Source organism: Prionailurus viverrinus, chromosome A3 (genome assembly GCF_022837055.1).
Source record: "Prionailurus viverrinus isolate Anna chromosome A3, UM_Priviv_1.0, whole genome shotgun sequence".
Classification (NCBI taxonomy): Eukaryota; Metazoa; Chordata; class Mammalia; order Carnivora; family Felidae; genus Prionailurus; species Prionailurus viverrinus.
The window spans coordinates 27,129,774-27,150,380 of NC_062563.1; the positions used below are offsets into that span (position 1 = coordinate 27,129,774).

The window sequence follows — 20,607 nt, forward strand, 5'->3', positions numbered from 1 at the left end:
GGCCAGGACTGTTGGAGGCAGGATCTTGAAAGTGGTCCCAGCTTTGGCTTCTCCTGGGGACCCTGGTTCTTGGCTCACTGCTCTAAAGGGCCCTGATGCCAAGTCGGGAGACACCAGTTCCTAGTCCAGGCTCTACCACAAACTAGCCGTGTGAAACTATAGAATGGGCAGGTGCATTGGTCTTACTAACTTGTGGGGGATCTGGCTGGCGGGGGAGTCCATGATCCTCCCATGGAAGTCATTAGCCATTGCCTATCCCCGGTGGCCCTGAAAACTCCTTTACGAATCCCATGGCAGCGGTCACAGCTACAAAGAGAAAACTTCCCCCACGTTGCTGTCACCTCAGCTGAGAATGCAGACAGCCTCATGCCCGGGTCTCTTGAAAGCCTCTGTGACATCAGAGACTTCCCTGCCACTCACCCTTGCATCTCACCCTCCTGCCCACCATGCCAGCTCTGGCTGAAACTAGTGGGAGCCATTGAGGAGCACCGGGGCTTATCTCTGCTTTTCCAGAACCAGGCTGCTCTGCAATGCTGCTTGTTTATCCAGGGCAACCGCCCACTGAGAAAATGGCTGTGTTTGTTTCCAAGTGTGTCGTGTGAACCTTGAGCTAAATATACCCACACCACTGTCTCCCCAGCACCCGCCCTGCAATGGCACACCCCATTTTGCTCATGCTCTGTCTGCAAAAGCAGTCCCCAGAATCCGTGGCCTCTGGAAATCCTACTCCCCCTCCCCAGGAGAAGGAGCTCCTAATGAAGGTTGTCCTGGCCAGGAATGCATGAGTCGGGGGGTTGGGCAGGTCAGAGTCTTGTTCTCTATGGCACCGAAACGAGAATGTTCCCTCCACCCTGGAATGACTGTTCCTGGACAGTGAGTGCTTTGTGCCCTTGCAGGGACAGGGCCTGTTTACTCCAACCCAGCCCCAGAGAGGAAAGTTTCCCGTGGCTGCCAGCCCTCTACTTTAGGAAAGTTCCCATCGAGAGAGCCAGGCCTCTCCCACTTTGGCTGCAACCCCAGTGTCCCTGGTTTCTTAAGAGACATTGGGCCCCTTGGGAGAGCCAGTTCCTTCTGGCCTTGGCCTCACTTCTCCCATGCCCCCGATAGCCCAGTCGTCTTCCCCCATCACAGATCCATCTTTTTTTGTGACTCCACTTGGGCCTACTTCACTTAGGACCAGAAAAATTACAACTCCTGTAAGAATTTCTTTGTCCGCCAACAACCCATGAGGCTAGCCGGGATGAGGGGGGAGAGACGGAAGCATATCCACACGACGATGCCTGGGCAGCGACAAGGCCAGAGAATTAGGAGGCTGGCTGCTGCCACACCACTGCCCTTCTCTCTCCAGACCCAGGGCTCCTCCTCAACTCCACCGCCTCTTTCTAGAATCCCATTTTAGCGCTACTGACAGGACACGTCATCCCAGTCCCCCACATAGGGAAGTGTCCTGCTATAGCCATGCTTCCTTTGGAGCTGAGTGTCCCTGCGTCCTGGTCCTGGCTCTGCCACCTGTTAGCCGGCTGACCCCAGGCAAGGTCTTCCCTCTCCAGTGTGAAATGGGGCTCAAATCTAGCTGATGAAGGTGAAATGGGTAACTACGTGGCACTTAGTAGACTTGTAGTACCTTCATTCTACTCGTGTTTATGGAGCACCAACACGTGCCAGACACTGTTCCAGGCACTGGGTATGTAGAGACAAGACAGGGGCTCTGCCCTCGTCAAGCCACACCTAGTGCAAGAGACGAAACAAAGTGTTGAATCTGTTCATTATGCACCGTTATGAGAAGTGCTGGGGAGAAAAATAAAACAGGGTAAGAGGACAGGTAGAGAGGAGGATGGGTACCATTTTAGACGAGGTGGCCAAGGCAGGCCTCTCTGAGGAGATGACATTTGAGCAGAGTCGGCAGTGAAATGAGGGAGTGAGGTGGGTGGTGATCTGGGGTCAAGTGCTCCAGGCAGTGAGAACAGCAAGCTCCCAAGCAGATGTTGGAGGAAAAGCAAGGAGACCCGTGTGGCGAGTGTGCAGCAGGGAGGGAGGAGCAGGTTCCGAGAGACCTCGCTGGCCGTGGTGAGGAGTGAGGGCTTTATTCCAGGTGTGATAGGAAGCCTTGTGAAGGCTGAGAGCTTGGGATGAGATGGGAAGGAGTGACATGGCCTGAATGGAGGGACTTTTTCTAGTGGTTTTCCCCCCATACATCGTAAACTGTCTGGTAGGGGCTGCAGCTTCGGTGTCTCTGCTGTTTCCCTGATGGCTTAATAAACACTCAGGAGTCTTTGAGTCATCTTGGCAGTTTGGTGCACAGGGCACTCTGCTAGCTACCAGGATGTGAGCAAAAATGACACTGGCTTTCTAAGTGCAAGGGAAAGCTGTTGGAGGACTTTAAACCCAGGCGTGCCGTGATCTGATCTATGTTTTTAAAAATCCTCTGTGTGGAGCATGGACTGAGGGCGCTTGTCAAGACCAGAAGGAAGGCCAGGCACACATCACAGTGAGCAAACTGGCCTGGTGGAACTTGGAACCAACTGGTCTGAGGGAGCAGCCACCACTCGGCCAGTTGGGACCAGGTGGAAATGGGGGCCCACCTTCTTGGTGGAGAGGAGGAACATGGGCCCTGGGACCAGCAGGTGATCCATTCACACTCTAGACACACACCTCCCTAGGCCCAGAGGCTCCTGGTCTGTAAATGGGAAGAGAGGGTCTGTACTGCAGCATTGTTGGGAGGATTAGAGGACAAATAGGGAGCAAAGCCGCCTCACTAACGGGTACTGCAAACCCCCTCTCCCTGCCCCACAGGCTGGCTCCGCCCTGGGCTGGGTAATTTAACCCACAGCCCTACCTTCCCCATATCATGTGCTTCCCTCCTGACTGGCCTCAGGGCTGAAGGCTGTTGCTCACCTCCTCCTGGGCCCAGAGTCACGCCCCCTGGGGGCAGGCCGAAAGACATGGACAGGGCCTCCTAGATCCTGTCCCAGTCCTGCGTCATCATTGCTGCCCCTCCACTCTGCCCCGCTCTGTCTACCCATCACTCATCCTGGCCAGAGGCTCCCTCCAGCGGGAGAAGGAGCCTTTGGCTCATAATCCCCAGACTTGACCTGCCCCTGAATCACTGGGAATTTAGCCCCATCTCCTCTCCCTCCCTGTCCCCTCCCTGTGTCACAGCAGTGGGAAGGCTACTCACAGACTCAACTCCATGCTCCTCCTCTGCTTCCAGACCACACATGAGCCAGCTCTCGCTCACCACTTTACCCTCTTCTCCCCTGTCCCCTTCTTTCCTGCCCTCTGCTCCAGCCACCTAGCCTCCTGTCACCTCCCTGCCCCTGCCTATCTCTTTCCCGCAGGTTCTCCAGTACCACTTTTTAGCCAGCTCACCTTGGACAAAGCTCCTTCCCAGCTTTGCACCTGTTATCTCAAGAATAATGTGTGTTGGTCATCCCCAGCTGGGCATCAGGAAGAAGGGCTGCCTTTAACCCTGTATCTGGCCCAGAGGAGGCACGGATGGCTATAGTTTTTCAAATCACCATTGCAGCAGATGGCCCCCTTCTCCTACCCCCCATGTTACTGTCAAAGGACTCAAATAGCACCTTCTCTTCTTCTCCCTGCAGGACACTTTTGTGGAACTCTACGGGAACAATGCAGCGGCCGAGAGCCGGAAGGGCCAGGAGCGCTTCAACCGCTGGTTCCTGACAGGCATGACTGTGGCTGGCGTGGTTCTGCTGGGCTCACTCTTCAGTCGGAAATGACCAGACACTGACCACCCACTTAACCCTCCCTGCCCTACCCTGCCCCCACCACATCCCTTTATCCAGCAACCATTGCCACCAGGAGAACCACTACATGCAGCCTGTGGCCACCTACCCATCACAGGGTTGGGCCTAGACCTGGTCCCCTGCAATTAGTTTTCTAGAAATCTACCATGCTTCTGTGAAAGCCGCCTTCCCCACACCTCTGTTCTCCTGGCCTCAGAACCCACAGAGTTTCCCCAAAATCTGCCCCATGGAAGCTGGCAGGTGTGGGGATATATGTGGTTGGGGGCTGGAGGGCCCTGCCTGTTTGGTGGAACCCCCCAACCCCTTAGCCTCCCTGAGAATGCTTTCTTGCCAGGGAGCTGGAAAGTTTTCTGACCCTTTTCCCCAGGAGAGACTAGATTGCCTTCGTTTTGATGTTTGTGGCCTCAGAATTGATCATTCCCTATCCCTTCCAGGATCTAGGTCCCCTTCCTATCATCCCCACCTTCCCAAGAGCCACTTAGGGGCCACTTTTGACTAATTAGGGATTCAAGCTGCTTGGGATAAAGAAACAAGGACCAGGACCCCCTCTCCACCTCTGGCCTGGCCAAAGTCCCTGACCCCAATCCCAGTGTCCTCCAGAGGCCTCTGGCTAGAGGCCAGCCCCACCCAGGGTGGGGGGCTGTAGCTGCAGGAAGCACCCCATGCCAAAGCTAGGGTGGCCCTTGCAGTTTAGCACCACCCTAGTTCCTTTCCCCTTCCTTTCCCTTGGCTCCCATGACCATTACTAAGGGACCAACTGGGCCCGAGGCAGGTGCCCCAGAGCTGTTTATGGCCTCAGCTGCCTCACTTCCTGCGAGATCAGCCTGTGGCATCTTTGCCTTGGGCTGCTGCCCACAGAGTTCAGGGGTTCGGGGGCCTCGGCCCAGACGTGAAGGGGAGCTACAGGGAGCAGCTGTGGGAGCCCTAGAGTCTTCCCTACCTCAGGCAGGAAGGGCAGGAAGGAGACCCTGATGCACGAGGTGCAGGTGGGGGTGGCTGGAAGGGCCAGTCCTACCTGGTCAAACAGGTGTGTGCCCCACCCCCATTCAGCCTGGGTCACCAGGCTGCCAAGGTCAGAGTGGCCTGGCCAGGAGTCCTTCAGGCCTCCCTCTACTCCACCCATGGCCTGTCTCATCCCCGGGGGTCCCGGCCTACCCCTAGCCATCCCGGGCTCTCTGCTGTACATATTCGAGACTAGTTTTTATTCCTTGTGAAGATGATATACTATTTTTGTTAAGCGTGTCTGTATTTATGTGTGAGGAGCTGCTGGCTTGCTGTGCGTGTGCACGTGGAGAGCTGGTGCCCGGAGACTGAACGGCCTGATGCTCCCTCCCCTGCCCTGGTCTGGGGAAGCCAGCTGGGGGTCCTGGCTCCTTAGGGGCAACTGTCCCCCCCCCCCCAACTCAGCCCCCACCCCACACTTGTTCCAGCTCTTTGAAATAGTCTGTGTGAAGGTGAAAGTGCAGTTCAGTAATAAACTGTGTTGACTCAGTGAGCAAAGGACCTGGGCTCTTGTGTGCCCCGGGCTGGGGAAGGAGGGGATGTGCGGCTGGCTGCTGGGCAGGGGTGCTGCAGGGGAGCTCCCTCTGGGCCTGAATCTCTCCACCTGCCATTGATGGGGTTTTTATTGAGTGCCTGCTGTGTGCCAAGCCACTGGGGCTGTGCGTGAACAGGAGGGACACAGTCCCTGCCCCCAGGAACTGACATTCTAGGGGAAGAAACAGCCACTTGGCAAGTATTTACTGAGGCCTGCCTGGCACAGGCACAATCCTAGAGCCCTGGGGATTCTGCAGTGAACAAGGCCCTTCCTTTATGGAACTCCCATTCTTGGGAAAACAGACCAATACAAGGATGGGTCTGGCTGCTGGAGGGCAAAGGTGGAATCTGGGTGACCATGAGGAAGAATGGCAAGACTAATGAAGGACCTAGTCGGGCAGGAGGTAGGAAGGAGTCAGACTTGAGGTAACATTTTAATGGTAGATCCCACAGGATTTACTGATGGATTAGAAATCGGTCAAGAAAGAGGAATCAAGGGTGATTGGGGAGTTTTTGGAATGGTGACACCATTATAATTACAAAAGTGAAGCACATTTCTGAGGCCAGTGCAACTTAAGAGGCTCATAGTGCCCCAACAGTATTTAATGTGGAGCCTGAGCTTGTCTGGGAGTCAGGAGTCAGGGAAGACTCCCTAGAAGACGAGGTAATGAGATCTAGAGCTGGAAGAATGTAGGAGTTAACTAAAAGAATGGGGGAAGCAAGAAGAGTGGTCCTGGTGAAGAAGAAGCAAGTGCACAGGGTGAATAAGTTTTCTTCAGGCTGAAGGAAAATGGGTGTGTCGAGTTGAGAAGGCCTCCTGGGTCAAGGTGATGCCAGAGCGGTGGGATGAGGGGGCTGCACTTGATCCTGAGGGCAGTGAGAGCCAGAGGGAAGTGGTCAGGGAATGATATGCCCCCGTAGGGCCCCAAAACACCCTCTGGCAGCTGTGTGGAGAAGGTTCTGGAAGGGAGCAGAGTAGAAACCTGGAGACCAGTGAAGGAGCCATGGTTTGATTAAGGCTCTGGTTCTCAGGGTGGGCAAGTCAGGTGTGTTTCCTGGGTCACCCTTCCTGGGCTTGTGACTTTGGGCAAGCTACCTACCTTCTCTGTGCTCCAACTTGCACCTCCGTAAATGGGATTGATGGCAGTACCCATCTCACACGACTGTGGTCCAGATTGAATGAAATAACCCAAAAGAGCTTGGGGGAGGCTGGTTGAGGGAGTGGGGAGGGTGCGGCAGCGATGACCCCACCATGGGGCGGGCTTCCTATACAGTTCCACCTGTAGCAGCCGAGGTCCCGAAAGGGTCTGGGAAAACGAGGACCCTATGGGCGGGCGCTCCAGCCGGGGACGGAGCTGGAGGCGGGAACCTGCCTCGGACGCTCCGCCCCTCACGCCTTCAGGAGCAGGCTTGGCTGCCCCCTGGTGGTCGAGGCTGGTGAGACCTGAGGCCACGCCCACTCCCTCTGCCCTTCCGTAGCGCCCATGACCTCTGTCTCCCACCTGGCCAGATTTCCCCGGTGTCCTGCGTCCTCCATCCGGCTCACCAGAAGGACCTCTACACTTCCAATCGTTGGGTGTTAGATTCAGAGCTTGCCACTGCTGTCCCTGTGCTCAGGGTCATCATTCTCTTTAGTTCAACACCAAAGTCTCCAGCATTTCCCCCACCCCTATCCCCACAATGTGTCCCTTGCCCCTGCTCTTTTACCTTAGCCACTCAGGCCCCTCTTCAGATTTTTGATCCTTCTGGAAACATCTTTTCACATACAGGCAAATACATGGATTTAAATATACTTTTATCCTCCCTGCCTTTTTTTACACAAATGGTAACAGACCTACACTGCCTTGCATTTTCTCCCTAAGTAATGTCTTATACACGTTTACATACTCATACAGGAATCCCCGTGTACTCATCATACAGGTTCAACAGTTATCAGTACTCATGACAGCTTCATGATTTATTCTAGCTGTGTAGTATTTTAACCAGACCTCTATCTAACTCAGTGATTTCCAACTTTATACATGCTATGGCATGTGCATAAAATACTGAAATTGCACACTGAGGAAAAGCTGGAAGGAGTTTCAGACTGTCCATGTGGGTCCGGGGAAGGGGACGGAATTCATTTCTATATACTATATTTATAATGAGAAAAATGAAATATATTTCATAATGAACTTTGAAACAGCAATATACCTATTTTAAAATTTATTCCTTAAGAGACACAAATATTTTATCAAAGTTTATTTATTTTTGGGACAGAGAGAGACCGCGCATGAACGGGGGAGGGGCAGAGAGAGAGGGAGACACAGAATCGGAAACAGGCTCCAGGTTCTGAGCCATCAGCCCAGAGCCTGACGCGGGGCTCGAACTCGCAGACCGCGAGATCGTGACCTGGCTGAAGTCGGACACTTAACCGACTGCGCCACCCAGGCGCCCCGAGACACAAATATTTTATATGGGCTTTTATAATCAAAATGGTTCACACAATTTCCAATCAAGGCTTATTGATGATGATCCCTTCAAATTCTTGGTAGTTGACATCAACAAGAGACTTCATAGCTGCAAGTAGGTGCTAAAAGAAAAAATTTAACCATCCCAAAGCTTACAATTGAAATTATATTTAAACATTCCAACAGCTCTTCCCTTTATTTAATTGACAAATATAATATATTCAAGTGGATTTCAAATCCAAATGAACTTTTTCATTTCAGGTATTTAAAAATATATTTTTTTTAACGTTTTATTTATTTTTGAGACAGGGAGAGACAGAGCATGAACAGGGGAAGGTCAGAGAGAGAGGGAGACACAGAATCTGAAACAGACTCCAGGCTCTGAGCTGTCAGCACAGAACCCGACGCGGGGCTCGAACTCACGGACTGTGAGATCATGACCTGAGCCGAAGCCGGCCGCTTAACCGACTGAGCCACCCAGATGCTCCTCATTCAGGTATTTTAAAGTAATGATGAGTTCCAGAACACAGGAAATGACATAAAGCTTTCCAGTCTTTTTTTTTTTTTTTTTTTTTTTTGAGAAGATTGTGACTTATTAACACTAGGCAAGGCTGCACAGCACACAGGAAGAGAGGAAAGGAGGCAGGGAAAGAGGGAGAAAGGAAGGAAAGAAGGCAGGGACAGACTTTGTGGTAAAACCATTTAAATTTCATAAGAACTCATGGGCTGTTTGCACGGAATTGTTCAAGCTAAGTGTTCATGTATGAGCCCTCAGGAATGGGGCAGTTTCAATAATTTAGGAGGGAATTAATACTTCATATGACCAGAATTCTAACATTAGAGCATGGATATTTATTAAAAATCAAATAAGACAGGGACACCTGGGTGACTTAGTTGGTTAAACGTCTGAGTCTTGATTTTAGCTCAGGTCACGATCTCATGGTCCAGTTCGTGGGATTGAGCCCTGTGTTGGGCTCAGTGTTGACAGTGCAGAGCCTGCTTGGGATTCTCTCTGTTCCTTTCTCTGCCCCTCCCCCACTTGCTCTTTCTGTCTCTCAAAATAAACATTTGAAAAAATCAAATAAGACAAATCTATCGGGATAATATTTGCCAATCTTAAAATTTGAGGAAGTCACTCTTAAAACATCGATACTTAAAAGTATCAAGGTGTCTGGCTGGCTCTTGATCTTGATCTCGGGGTTGTGAGTTCAAGCCCCACATTGGGTGTAGAAATTACTTAAAGATAAAATATTAAAAAACAAAACACTGAGGTACCAAGAATATAAGCATAAGAAAGAAAAAGTTCTGAAAATAAAATAAAAGGGAATATAAACAATGCAGTGGCTAGCCAACAAGCCTAGTCAGGAAGGCTCAGCTCAAATTGCACTGATGTAAAAAACAGTGCCCCCTACCCCGCCCCTGCAAAGCAGAACAACTATTCAGTGCCCCCCACCCCGCCCCCTGCAAAACAAAACAAAACAAAACACCTGTTCGCTGTCCTAAGTGCCTTGTAAAAATAATAGCAATAAATAAAAATAATGATAAAGCCCTTATTTACAAACCATTCATGTGGCAGGACATCTCTCTGCAGCTGGTTGACCATCCCTTCTAGACACATCAGTCTCACCTGGACTTCATGCCAAGCTCCTGGGGCACCTGGAAAACAAATTTCTCCGGTGGCTCCACAGACTTTGTGTGAAGGTCCTTGTGGAGGATGGGTGGCCACGTGCCCCGTGGCTGATCCCTGCAGTAGACATCCAGGAAAAAGAGCCCAACCTTCGCCGTGCTCAACGCATCCTGGTGGAGCGGTGAGGGCCAGAGGAGACATAGGCTGTGTAGCAGTTAGGAGCAGGGCTCTGAAACCATACTTCCTAGGATAGCCCGGTGCCCTTAACCTCCCTGTGCCTCAGTTTCTTCACCTGTAAAATGGAGATGATAATAATGGGTGGTTATGCAGATTTAGTGCAGGTTTTATGCTTGTGAAGTGCTTAAGAATGGCATCTGGCACCATAAATGTACGTGCTTTTAGGCTAAGCTGTCAGGCCACCCCCTTCCATCATCCCCTACCGCTGCTCTAAGGACCCCTGAGGGGATTAGTCTTGGGACTCCAACTGCCCAAGCTCTGTGTCTTCTTATGGATATCCACTAAACACGAAGTCTAAAGTAAGGATTCAGGTGTAAGCAGTTTAAGTGGTGATCCTAGAACAGCAGGGACAGTAAGGCAGGGCAGGCCAACACAGGGTACAATGGCACGTAAATTGCCACTTGAGACAATGGGGCTCTTTTCCAGGGCATCCTTTGAAAAACTTGTAGAACGTTCTAGGGACAAGAACCTCAATGTATTCATTGAACGACTCCCATCCCTCATTGGCTGAGGGCTGCTCCCGTGTATTTCTCCCCAGCATTTGGCACTTCCTGCCTGCCCCCAGGCTTGGGCCCGGCATAAACCTATGGTCAAAAGGACAAGGCAAGGCGCCCGTTCCTTGAATGAGAGCTGTCCACCAAATCTACACATGACTTCTGAGGACGGGCTTACGGGCACATGGCCGGGGCAAAAACATGTCTGCCACAGCTCACGAAACTATGTAGCACACCAGCTGGGAAACTCTCCTGGAGGGAGGAACAATTTGGTAGTTCTCAACTCTTGCTAATCCAAACAGTACTGCAATCAACAGCCTGGTGTATCCGTCATTTTGCACATACACATGTACACCCACGGGATGTTCATAGAAGTAGAATCACTGGGCCAAAGGATATATGCATGTGTTATTTTGATGGAGACAGCCAAAGCTGTCATCCCGTGGAACTGCGTGTCCCCTGCACCCTTGCCAACATCCGCGTGAACACTCTTTGATCTTTTGTCAATCTGGCTGAGGAAAAAAAAAACAGTACCCTATACTTTAAAATTTCATTTTCAAAACTCTAATTGAGGTTGGCGTCTTTTAATAATTTGAAAGCCATCTGTGTCCCTGATAAGTTAATGAATCCACACAATGACCGGCAGGGGCTGCAAATGGCACCCAAGGACGCTGCCATCGTGCGCCTCCCGGTCAGAGAACACAGCACGCCCCTGAAATGTTCTTGTCGAAAGTCGGCTCTGCGTGTGACCGAAGCTTCTAAATGTAACCACCATGGATGGAAAATACAGGGGCACAAGAAGTGCTACACGGAACGCAATCGGTAAAATGCAGCCTGGCAGAAACTCCTCCGGACAAGTGACCCTGCTTCTATCTATACTCGCACTTTTAGGAAAATGAAGCAGATCTGCTTTTTCCTTTTTCACCTAATTAAGCTAAAAACCCTGGACATTGCATATAAAACAAGCATAAGAAAACTGAAAAGTGAAGAGAAGGCAGACAGGCCAGGGACCTCAGGACCCCAGGAATGACCCAGTGGCAAGTCCTATGGGTTTTCTTTTTGTCTCAGAGATCCCAGACTTGGAGCCAAAGAAGCTGGAGCTGGCTTTTTTGGCTGCCCAAAAAAAGCCAATGGGCACAGAAAAGACAACACAGCCCCAACAAAAGCCTACTTTGTCTAGTCAAGGGATTAGGAAAGGAACAAGCCAGCAGGGTAGAACATTTCTAGACAGTAAGAGCTCCACTCCAGCCAAACACCATGGGAAAAACAGTGGCCTTATCCACATCAGCGAAGGCCAAGTGGGGATTTGGTGACTCCGTCCAACCTCATGAGTCAAGGTGCCCAGACACTCCCACCAGTGTGGGATGTCGTAAGGCCAAGGGAGCCAGGACTTAAATGTCTGCTGGCCAGTAACGAGCCCTCCTCGCCTGCCTCCTCCTTCCCACACGTCGATGCAGACACACTGGGAGCCCACGATTCCACCCCCACCTGGCAACAACGAAAGTGGGTAAAGGGATGTGAAGAGGGTAAAGTTTCTACCCTTCACTCAAATTGCAAAATGAGGGTGCCGGTAGACTGTGTTATGTGCACGTGATGTTATACCTACGGCAACCACCATCACGGTTTGTGGGTTCGAGCCCTGCGTCTGGCAGGCTCCGCTCTCCGTCTCTCTCTCTGCTCTTCCCCTGCTCACGCTGTCTCCAAAGTAAGTAAATAAACTTTAAAAAAAAAAAAAACAAAAAACCTCACTTCAAATGTATAGGCAGATGGAGGAAAAAAGGATAAAAAAGATCACGCAAGCAGCAAAAACTGATGGAAAAGAGAAACAGACAAATCCACAATTAACAATACACTTCTCTCAACAACTGACAGAACGACTAGACAGAAAATCACCAACAATATAGAACTCTCTACAGCACCATCAACAATGGAATCCAGTTGACATTCAGAGAACGTGGCATTCAACAGCAGAACACTCACTCTTTCCAAGTGCCCGCTGAATATATCTCAGTATAGACCATATTCTGGACATAAAACAAAAAACAAACCCCAACAAATTTAAAAGAATGGGAATCACACGATGTGTTCTCTGACCTCAGGAGACTCAAACTGGAAATTAACAACAGGAAGATGAGACGAAATCTCCAAACACTCAGAGAGCTAAACAACGCATTTCTAAATCATGCACGAGTCAAAGAAGAAGACTCTAGGGAAATTTAAAAACACATTGAATTGAATGAGATGAGCGCATGACATATCAAAACTTGCAGGACACGGCAAGGGCAGTGCTGAGAGGGAAGTGTGTACCAGAAATGCACACATCAGAACAGAGAAAAAGTCGGGGCGCCTGGGTGGCTCAGTCGGTTGAGCGTCCGGCTTCGGCTCGGGTCGTGATCTCACGGTTCGTGAGTTCGAGCCCCGCGTCGGGCTCTGTGCTGACAGCTCGGAGCCTGGAGCCTGCTTCACATTCTGTGTCTCCCTCTCTCTCTGTGCCACAATCCCCCCTGCCCCCGCCCACTCATGCTCTGTCTCTCTGTCAAAAATAAACATTAAGGGGCGCCTGGGTGGCGCAGTCGGTTAAGCGTCCGACTTCAGCTCAGGTCAGGATCTCGCGGTCTGCGAGTTCGAGCCCCGCGTCGGGCTCTGGGCTGATGGCTCGGAGCCTGGAGCCTGTTTCCGATTCTGTGTCTCCCTCTCTCTCTGCCCCTCCCCTGTTCATGCTCTGTCTCTCTCTGTCCCAAAAATAAATAAACGTTGAAAAAAAAAATAAATAAATAAACATTAAAAAAAATTTTTTTTTAAAGAACAGAGAAAAAGTCTCAATTCAACAATCTAAGCTCCCACCTCAAGAAACAAGAAAAAGAGCAAAGTAAACTCAAAGCAAGAAGGAGGAAGGAAATGATAAAGAGTACAAATCAGTGAAATTTGAAGACATATAAAGAAATAAAGAACTCTGATAAAGGTAACTACATAGATATAAAAGAAGCATTATTATATTTTGGGGTTATAACTTTCTTTGTCTCCTACATGATTTAAAATGCAAAGGGATAGGGGTGCCTGGGTGCCTCAGTCAGGTAAGCGTCCAAGTCTTGATTTCAGCTCAGGTCATGATCTCATGGTTCGCAAGTTCAAACCCCACGTCAGGCTTTGTGCTGGCAGTTCGGAGCCTGCTTGGGATTGTCTCTCTCTGCCCCTCCCCCTTCCCTCTCTAAATAAATAAACTTTTAAAAAATTATTTTAAAAAGCGTGTATTTTAAAAACACGAAACACAAATGGATTAAAAAAAAGGGAGGGCATCTGGCTGGCTCAGTAGGAGGAGCAGATAACTCTTGATCTCAGGGCTGTGAGTTCAAACCCCATGCTGGGTATAGAGATTACTTAAATAAATAAATATTTAAAAAATAACATACAAATGCCTAAAAACTTAGAACTCTATGTTAATGGGCACACAATGTATAAAGATACAATTTGTGACAAAATAATAGAAAAATATTAGAATGATAGAATAATTAGAATAACGGAAAGGGGGAGCATGGAGCGGTTTTTATATGTTACTCAAATTAAATGGGTATCAATGCGAGATTGTTCTGAATTTCCTATGTTAATTGAAATCCCCATGGTGACGGTGAAGAGAATATTTTAAAAATATACACAAAAGGAAATGAGAAGAAATCGACAATGTAAGCATCACTAGAAACCAACCAGCCCTACCAGACATCTATAGAACACCCCACCCGACAACAGCAGAATACATATTCTTCCATACACATGAAAACGTGCTACAGGGTAGGCTGTGTGTTCAAGCACAAAACAAGTATCAATAAACTTATCTTATTTTTTTATGTTTATTTTATTTATTTATTTGAATGTTTATTTTATTTTTGAGACAGAGAGACAGAGTGCAAGTGGGGGAGGGGCAGAAGAGAGGGAGACACAGAATCTGAAGCGGGCTCCAGGCTCCAAGCCGTCAGCACAGAGCCCGACGGACGCGGGGCTCGAACTCACAAACCGTGAGATCATGACCTGAGCCGAAGTCAGACGCTCAACCAACTGAGCCACCCAGGCGCCCCAATGTTTATTTTTGAGAGAGAGAGAGCATGAGCAGGGGAGGGACAGAGAGAGAGAGACAGAGGGAGACACAGAATCCAAAACAGGCCTCAGGCTCTGACCTGTCAGCACAGAGCCTGATGTGGGGCCCAAACTCAGGAATGGCAAGGTCATGATCTGAGCTGAAGTCGGATGCTCAACTGAGGTGCCCCAATATTTTTTAATTTGAGAGAGAGAGAGAGTGAATCTTAAGCAGAATCCACACTCACTGCAAAGCCCAGAGCAGGGCTCAATCCCATGCCCTTGGGATCTTGACCTGGGCCAAAATCAAGAGTCGATGCTCAACTGAGCCATCCAGGTGCCTTTTTTTTTTTTTTAAGTAGGCTCCACACCCAATATGGGTCTTGAACTCACAATCCTGAGATCAAGACCCGAGCTGAGATCAACCAACTTAGCCACCCCAGCACCCCAGGTTGGTTTTTTGGTTTTTTTTTACATTTACTTATTTATTTTGAGAGAGACAGACAGAGAATCTGCACTGACAGTGTGGAGCCCGACTCGGGGCTTGAACTCACAAACCGTGAGATGATGTCCCAAGCCGAGCCAAAGTCAAGAGTGTGACATTTAACTGACTGAGCCCCCCAGGCACCCCCCAGGTTTTTTTTTTTTTTAACATATTAAGGAAATCAGCCCTCTGTCTCTCATACAGATAAATACTTGTTAGTTCCTTATCTGTCTTTGCAGTCTCTCTCTTTCTTTGTTTTTACTGATAATTTTACTATTACAGGACATTTTGACCTCATGGTTGTGTTTATCCCAAGACTATTTTGACTATGAGTTTTGACTCCAAATATTTTTATCAGAATTACACTAATTCTAATACATCAAGAAAGAGCTTTTTTTTTTTTAAGAGAGAGCTTTCTTGAGCAAGCTGCCTGAAGTCAATTTTATTCCTCAATCAGTTATTTTATGACCAAAGTCAAATTCTTTCCAATGTTTGCCATTTTAAATTTAATTTTACAAAATTATTTTTTGCATTGCAATCAACTTGACCTTGTGGAGTAAATGCTGCCAACAAGATGTGATTCTCCCCTCAGTCATTTTTACCCACATTTCATTCCTTTTTTTTTTTTTTTTTTAACATTTGTTCATTTTTGAGAGACAAAGAGAGACAGAGCACAAGTGGGGCTGGGGCAGAGAGAGAGACACACACAGAATCCAAAGCAGGCTCCAAGCTCTGAGCTGTCAGAACAGAGCCCGATGCGGGGCTCGAACTCATGCACCATGAGATCATGACCTGAGCTGAAGTCGGATGCTTAACCAACTGAGCCACTCAGGCGCCCCATCCACATCTGATTTCAAGGGTGTTCTGCCATTATGCATTGTCTGCTAGTACCCATTATTTCTATTTGGTCCGATTTAAAAAAAATTTTTTTTTAATGTTTTATTTTATTATTTGAGAGACAGAGAAAGACAGAGCATGATCAGGGGAGGGGCAGAGAGAGAGACAGAGGGAGACACAGAATCCGAAGCAGGCTCCAGGCTCTGAGCCGTCAGCACAGAGCCCGATGCGGGGCTTGAACCCGCGAACCGTGAGATCATGACCTGATCCGAAGTTGGACGCTCAGCCCACTGAGCCACCCAGGCGCCCCTCACCAGAATTCTCAGGTCTAAATTTGACAATCTAAATGTCAAAATGTTACTGTTTGAAGTTTTGTCAACATCCAAGTTACTGTGGGTCAGTTTTAGCTTTTATCAACATGATTGTGTGTTGGTTACTTCTCCCCATCTGTGAGAGGGGGTGGTATTTGCTCACAGTTTCGCTCCACCCCACGCTCGCCACGTGTACTCCGACGGAGGCTATCTCTCTGCCCGTTGATGTTGGGCTTGGCTGTGGGTGGCAGACTATATTGTCCAAAGGTGGCCACAACCATATTTCCCATCTCACGTGCATCTTGCATCTTACACTGTGACCATCGGGTAGGGAAGTCCACGTCCGCTCCCCCTTGAACGCGGGTGGAGCTCTGTGAGTGCCTTGACCAACAGGGTTCGGCAGAAGTGATGCTATGTGTCTTCCGAGGCTAGATCGTGAGAGTGCAATACCCTTTCTTCTTGTTCTCTTGGAGTGCTCTCTTGGGACCCGCCCACCAGGCTCTGAGGGAGCCCAAAGTAGCCCACACAGAGAGACCACCCGGGCAGGCCACAAAAGAAGGATGTCCCGTTGACAGAGCAGGCCGGCTCGGCCAGCTGACAGCCAGCGTCAACCACCAGAGTGAAAACACCTCCAGAACATTCTGGCCACTGCCTCTGGAGTGTTCCCAGCCGAGACCTCAAACATTCTAGAACAGAGGCAAACAGTAACCGCTGTGCCCTGCCTGAATTGCTGACCCACAGAATTGGCGAGCAGAATAAAATGGCTGCTTTGTGCCACTACGTTTTGGGGTGGTTTGGAAGGTAGCAACGGTAACCGGAACACCAGAGGACTTGCTTGGACCAGTGGAAGGTGGTGCTGATTCTGTGGAGCCCGGCCTTTAAGAGCATCACGTGTCCCTAACCATTCCCCTGCCCCCTCGGCAGTCTCTGACTTCTGCCAAGAGACAAAAATGCCCTCAGTGCCCACAGCTCCCAGAACAAGGAGACACATGGAATCACTTTGAACCCAACTCTTGTGGGTTGAGTCACGTCTCCTCTGAATTCGTTATGTTGAAGCCCTAACTTCAGAATGTGAGGGTATTTGGAGATAGGAATTTTAAAGAGGTAACGAAGTTAAAATGAGGTCATTAGGAAAGGCCTTAACCCAAGCTGACGGGCGTGTCTGTAAGCAGAGGAAATCTGGACATACAAAGAGACACCAGGGACGTGCATGCCGAAAGGAAAGAACATGTGAGGATGTAGCAGGAAGGTGGCTTTGCAAGCCAAAGAGAGACGCAACAGGAGAGACCAATCCTGCCAACATCTTGGACTTGGAGCCTCCGGAACTGTGAGAAAATACAGTTTTCTGTTGTTTAAGCCACTCAGTCTGTAGTATTTTGTCACGGCAGCCTGTGATGTTGTGATCTATACTAAGAAATCTACCTATTTGGCTCCTGGCACAGAGCTTCTGAAACCCTTGGAATTTCCTGAAGTGGTGAGAGCCACAAAGGTGTCTCTTGTTATGTCAATGATGTGATTTTTTTTTTTTTTTGGACCCCATCTTGGGACAGGTTGCCCAGAGAACAAACCACAGGATTAGAGGGTTGGACTTTCAGTTCCCACACACCCCGCCCCCAACCCCATCCCACTCCTGGGGAGGGAGAGGGAGGCCCCCCGGAGGTTGAATCAATCCCCAATGGCCAATTATTTCATCGATCATGGCTATGTAATGAAGCCTCCATAAACCCCCAGAAGGACAGGGTTCGGAGAGCTGCTGGACTGGTGAGCACGTGGAGATGTGATGACAGCAATGCCCGGACAGGACATGGCAGCTCTATGCCTTTCCCTATGCTCTCTTCCATCTGGCTCTTCCTGAGTTATGTCCTTTTATAAGAAACTGGTAATCCAGTAAGTGGGTTTCCCGAGTTCCGTGAGGTGTGCTGGTAAATTGATCAAACTCAAGGAAGGGGTCGTGGGATCCTCCGACTTACAGCCAGTCCGTCAAAAGTGCAGGTAACAACCTGGGCTTGGCCTTGGGGGGGGGGGGGGGGGGCGTCTTAAAGTAGGGGGCGGGGCAGTCTCACGGACCGAACCCTTAACCTGTGGAAGCTGATGCTATTTCCAAGTACACAGTGTCCGAATTGAGTTGAATTTTCATACACCCACCTGGAGTCCAGGGAATTGTTTAGTGGGTCCAAGAACCTAAAAGACGCCCCAGAAAACCAAAGTACTAACCCGCAGTCCGGAACTAAACCTGGCTGATCCCAGCAGAGCCTCAGCCAACCCACAAGCCCATGAAAGTAGAAATAAATGCTCAACGTTGTGAGTCACCAAGTTTTGGGGGTTGTTACACAGCATTACTGCAGGCGAAAAAACTGACGAGTTTAACATCTGATTTGTTTGCCTTGGCCGAGGGGCTGGGTCAGAACAATGAGGTCAAAATGTACTGCTGACCATTTCTGTAGCTAACACCCCATGAGCCTCCAGCTGGCTGTGTCTGTATCAGTCCTGCCCAGCTGGCTGGGGGATCTGGAGGGCAGGGCTCCTGTCGGCTCTGTCTCTGGATCCCTAGCATCTCTCATGCTAAGGCAGTGGCTAATACAATGGGTCTCTCATACCACACAGAGCCCAGGACCAGGCAGTTGCCTTTCAGATAAAAACCAAATCGATGTGCAAGACTCCCCATACTCTGGCCCCAACACACTCCCCCAGCTCCATCTTTCCCTGCTTTCCCCCACATGTGTCTCTTCGGTAGGGGCAGCAGGGCCTACAAAGTCCTGTGTGAGTCTCCTACTCCCCCACCCGTCCTAGTCCAGATCTTCCTTCTCTTCTGTGTGATAGCCCAACGGGCTTCCTTTATTTCCTTTATCATGCCGTGGTCCTCACTACCACAGGGCCTTTGCACATGCTTTTCTCTGCCTAGAATGCTGTTCTACCACCCCTGTTACCTAGTTATGAGTCACCTTCCATATCACAAGTCTGAGGACACTTCCTCAGGGAAGCCGCCTCCGACTTCTCTAGATGAGTGCAGTTTCCCTCTGTTGGTCAGTTCAACCAGGTACCGCCTCTTCTTAGCATTCATTTGCACTATAACTTATTAAAGTGGCCGTCTGGCTAATGTCTGTCTCCCCATTGCAGCATGTCAGATTCATAAGGACCCGGAATTCATGACACTTGAATGAGGTCTCATTCGCTCTGTACCCCCCTGGCACACAGTGGATGCAAATAACTATTTGGTGATTGAATAAATATTGTTGTCCTGACTGCCCTGTTAAATGCCTCCAATGGCATCGAGGGTGTCCATGGAGATGTGCTGTTCGGGTCTCTCTTTGAGAGAACCTGCTGTAAGGTGGGTGGTATGACCACTTCCTGCCACTGCTCTTTCAGAAGTGCTGCAGTGCTCGCGCACGCTGAGGCTACTGTCCCCCAGGGCTGCTCCCTGCTGAGGACGGAGCACAGGGGTGTTATTAGGGAGGAGTCCCTTTCGGCCAACACAGGACTCCCTAATGGATATTTCTTGCTCTGGGGCTCCCCACTGGCCTGGCCGAGACTGTCACAAAGATGCTGCGCGGCTATCGACCTCTCGCTTCTCGGCTCCAAATTCACCCTTCAGTACCTGCTCTGCCATAATGATCTGGACTCGGCATTTCCTCCTTTACAGTGAGACGCTAAGCTTTTTGCCAGGAGAGGGTGCTGGAGGGGACATTTCAGGAGGAAAGACTTCTCTTTCTGGTTCTGGGATGTGTGTGTGTGTGTGTGTGTGTGCACGTGCACAGCCGTGTGATTAGTCAGCAGTGTGTGAGGATGCCCGGCCATGATCTGCCACAGCCATGAGCTCAGTGTTCACAGTCTCTCAGCACCTTGCAGCCCTCGGGCCTAAGGACCATCTTCTTGCAACGCTCCTAATGCAGATACCACACGCTCCAAGCCTCACATCTGCAAAGGTGCCCCAATCCCACCTGCCCACCAGCCTCGGCTCCCTCGGGCCTCCGAGGGTTGCTTCTTGCCCACCCCGTAACTATGGATCAGCTCTGGTCCGGGTGACCCAGCAAAGTTCCTTGCGCTGCCGTGGGCTTCAACCACACCTGCTCCAATTAGGTCTAAACCCCAGCTTGGGGAGGGCACTCCACTTCCAAGTTCAACCCTCCCTGGGTGCTCTCCGTAGGATAGCTGTCACTGCTCTCTTTACATCTTTGTAGAGTCGCTTGCTTGCTTATGCTGACGACTTCCTATTAAACAGCGCCATTTACAACAGCACAGTAGAGTCTGAGGCTCTCCCTCCCCTGCCCTCCTTCCTCCCTCCCCTCCTCCCACAGAGCTCAGACCTGCACCACTGCGCCGCTGTCTGAGGGTTCTCGACACCTGCTCCCGCTCCCTCTCTTCTCTATCCTTCACAGACATCAGCCCCTTAACTCTCCACGTTTAATTCCTTCTTGGCATTTGCTTCTCGGAGGTCTTCACACTTAGAATAAAACCCCACGGGGGCGCCTGGCTGGCTTCCCCCAGGCAAGTCAGTAGAGCACATGACTTGATCTCAGGGTCGTGAGTTCAAGCCCCACGGTGGGCACGGAGAAATAAATAAATAAATAAATAAATAAGAAAGACTAAAACCCTGTGAGGCCCCATATAATCTGCTCTCTGCCCCAAGCCCAACCCTGTTCCCCAGCACACACCTTCCTGCTATTCTCTAAGTCATTCCGCTATAGCCCCTGTGGCCTCTGGGAGGTCCCCCACACGGACCAGAATCCCACCTTGGAGTCTTTGCCCTTGCTCTTCTGTCTTTTTATTTTATTTTTTTAAGATTTTATTTCGGGGGC

At 49.9% G+C, this 20,607-nt stretch overlaps 1 protein-coding gene across 6 annotated transcripts in view; it reads left to right on the top strand.

Annotated features, from left to right (window-relative positions):
• The window catches only part of BCL2L1 (BCL2 like 1), a 48,742-nt gene extending 43,479 nt beyond the window's left edge, over positions 1-5,263 (top strand). For all 6 annotated transcript variants that reach the window (XM_047852490.1, XM_047852492.1, XM_047852489.1 and 3 more), the window contains exon 3: positions 3,603-5,263. In XM_047852490.1, coding sequence (XP_047708446.1) covers positions 3,603-3,740 — 138 coding nt within the window. In that variant the 3' untranslated portion in view covers positions 3,741-5,263. The remainder of the gene's footprint in view (positions 1-3,602) is intronic.
• Positions 5,264-20,607: the final 15,344 nt, after the last annotated feature.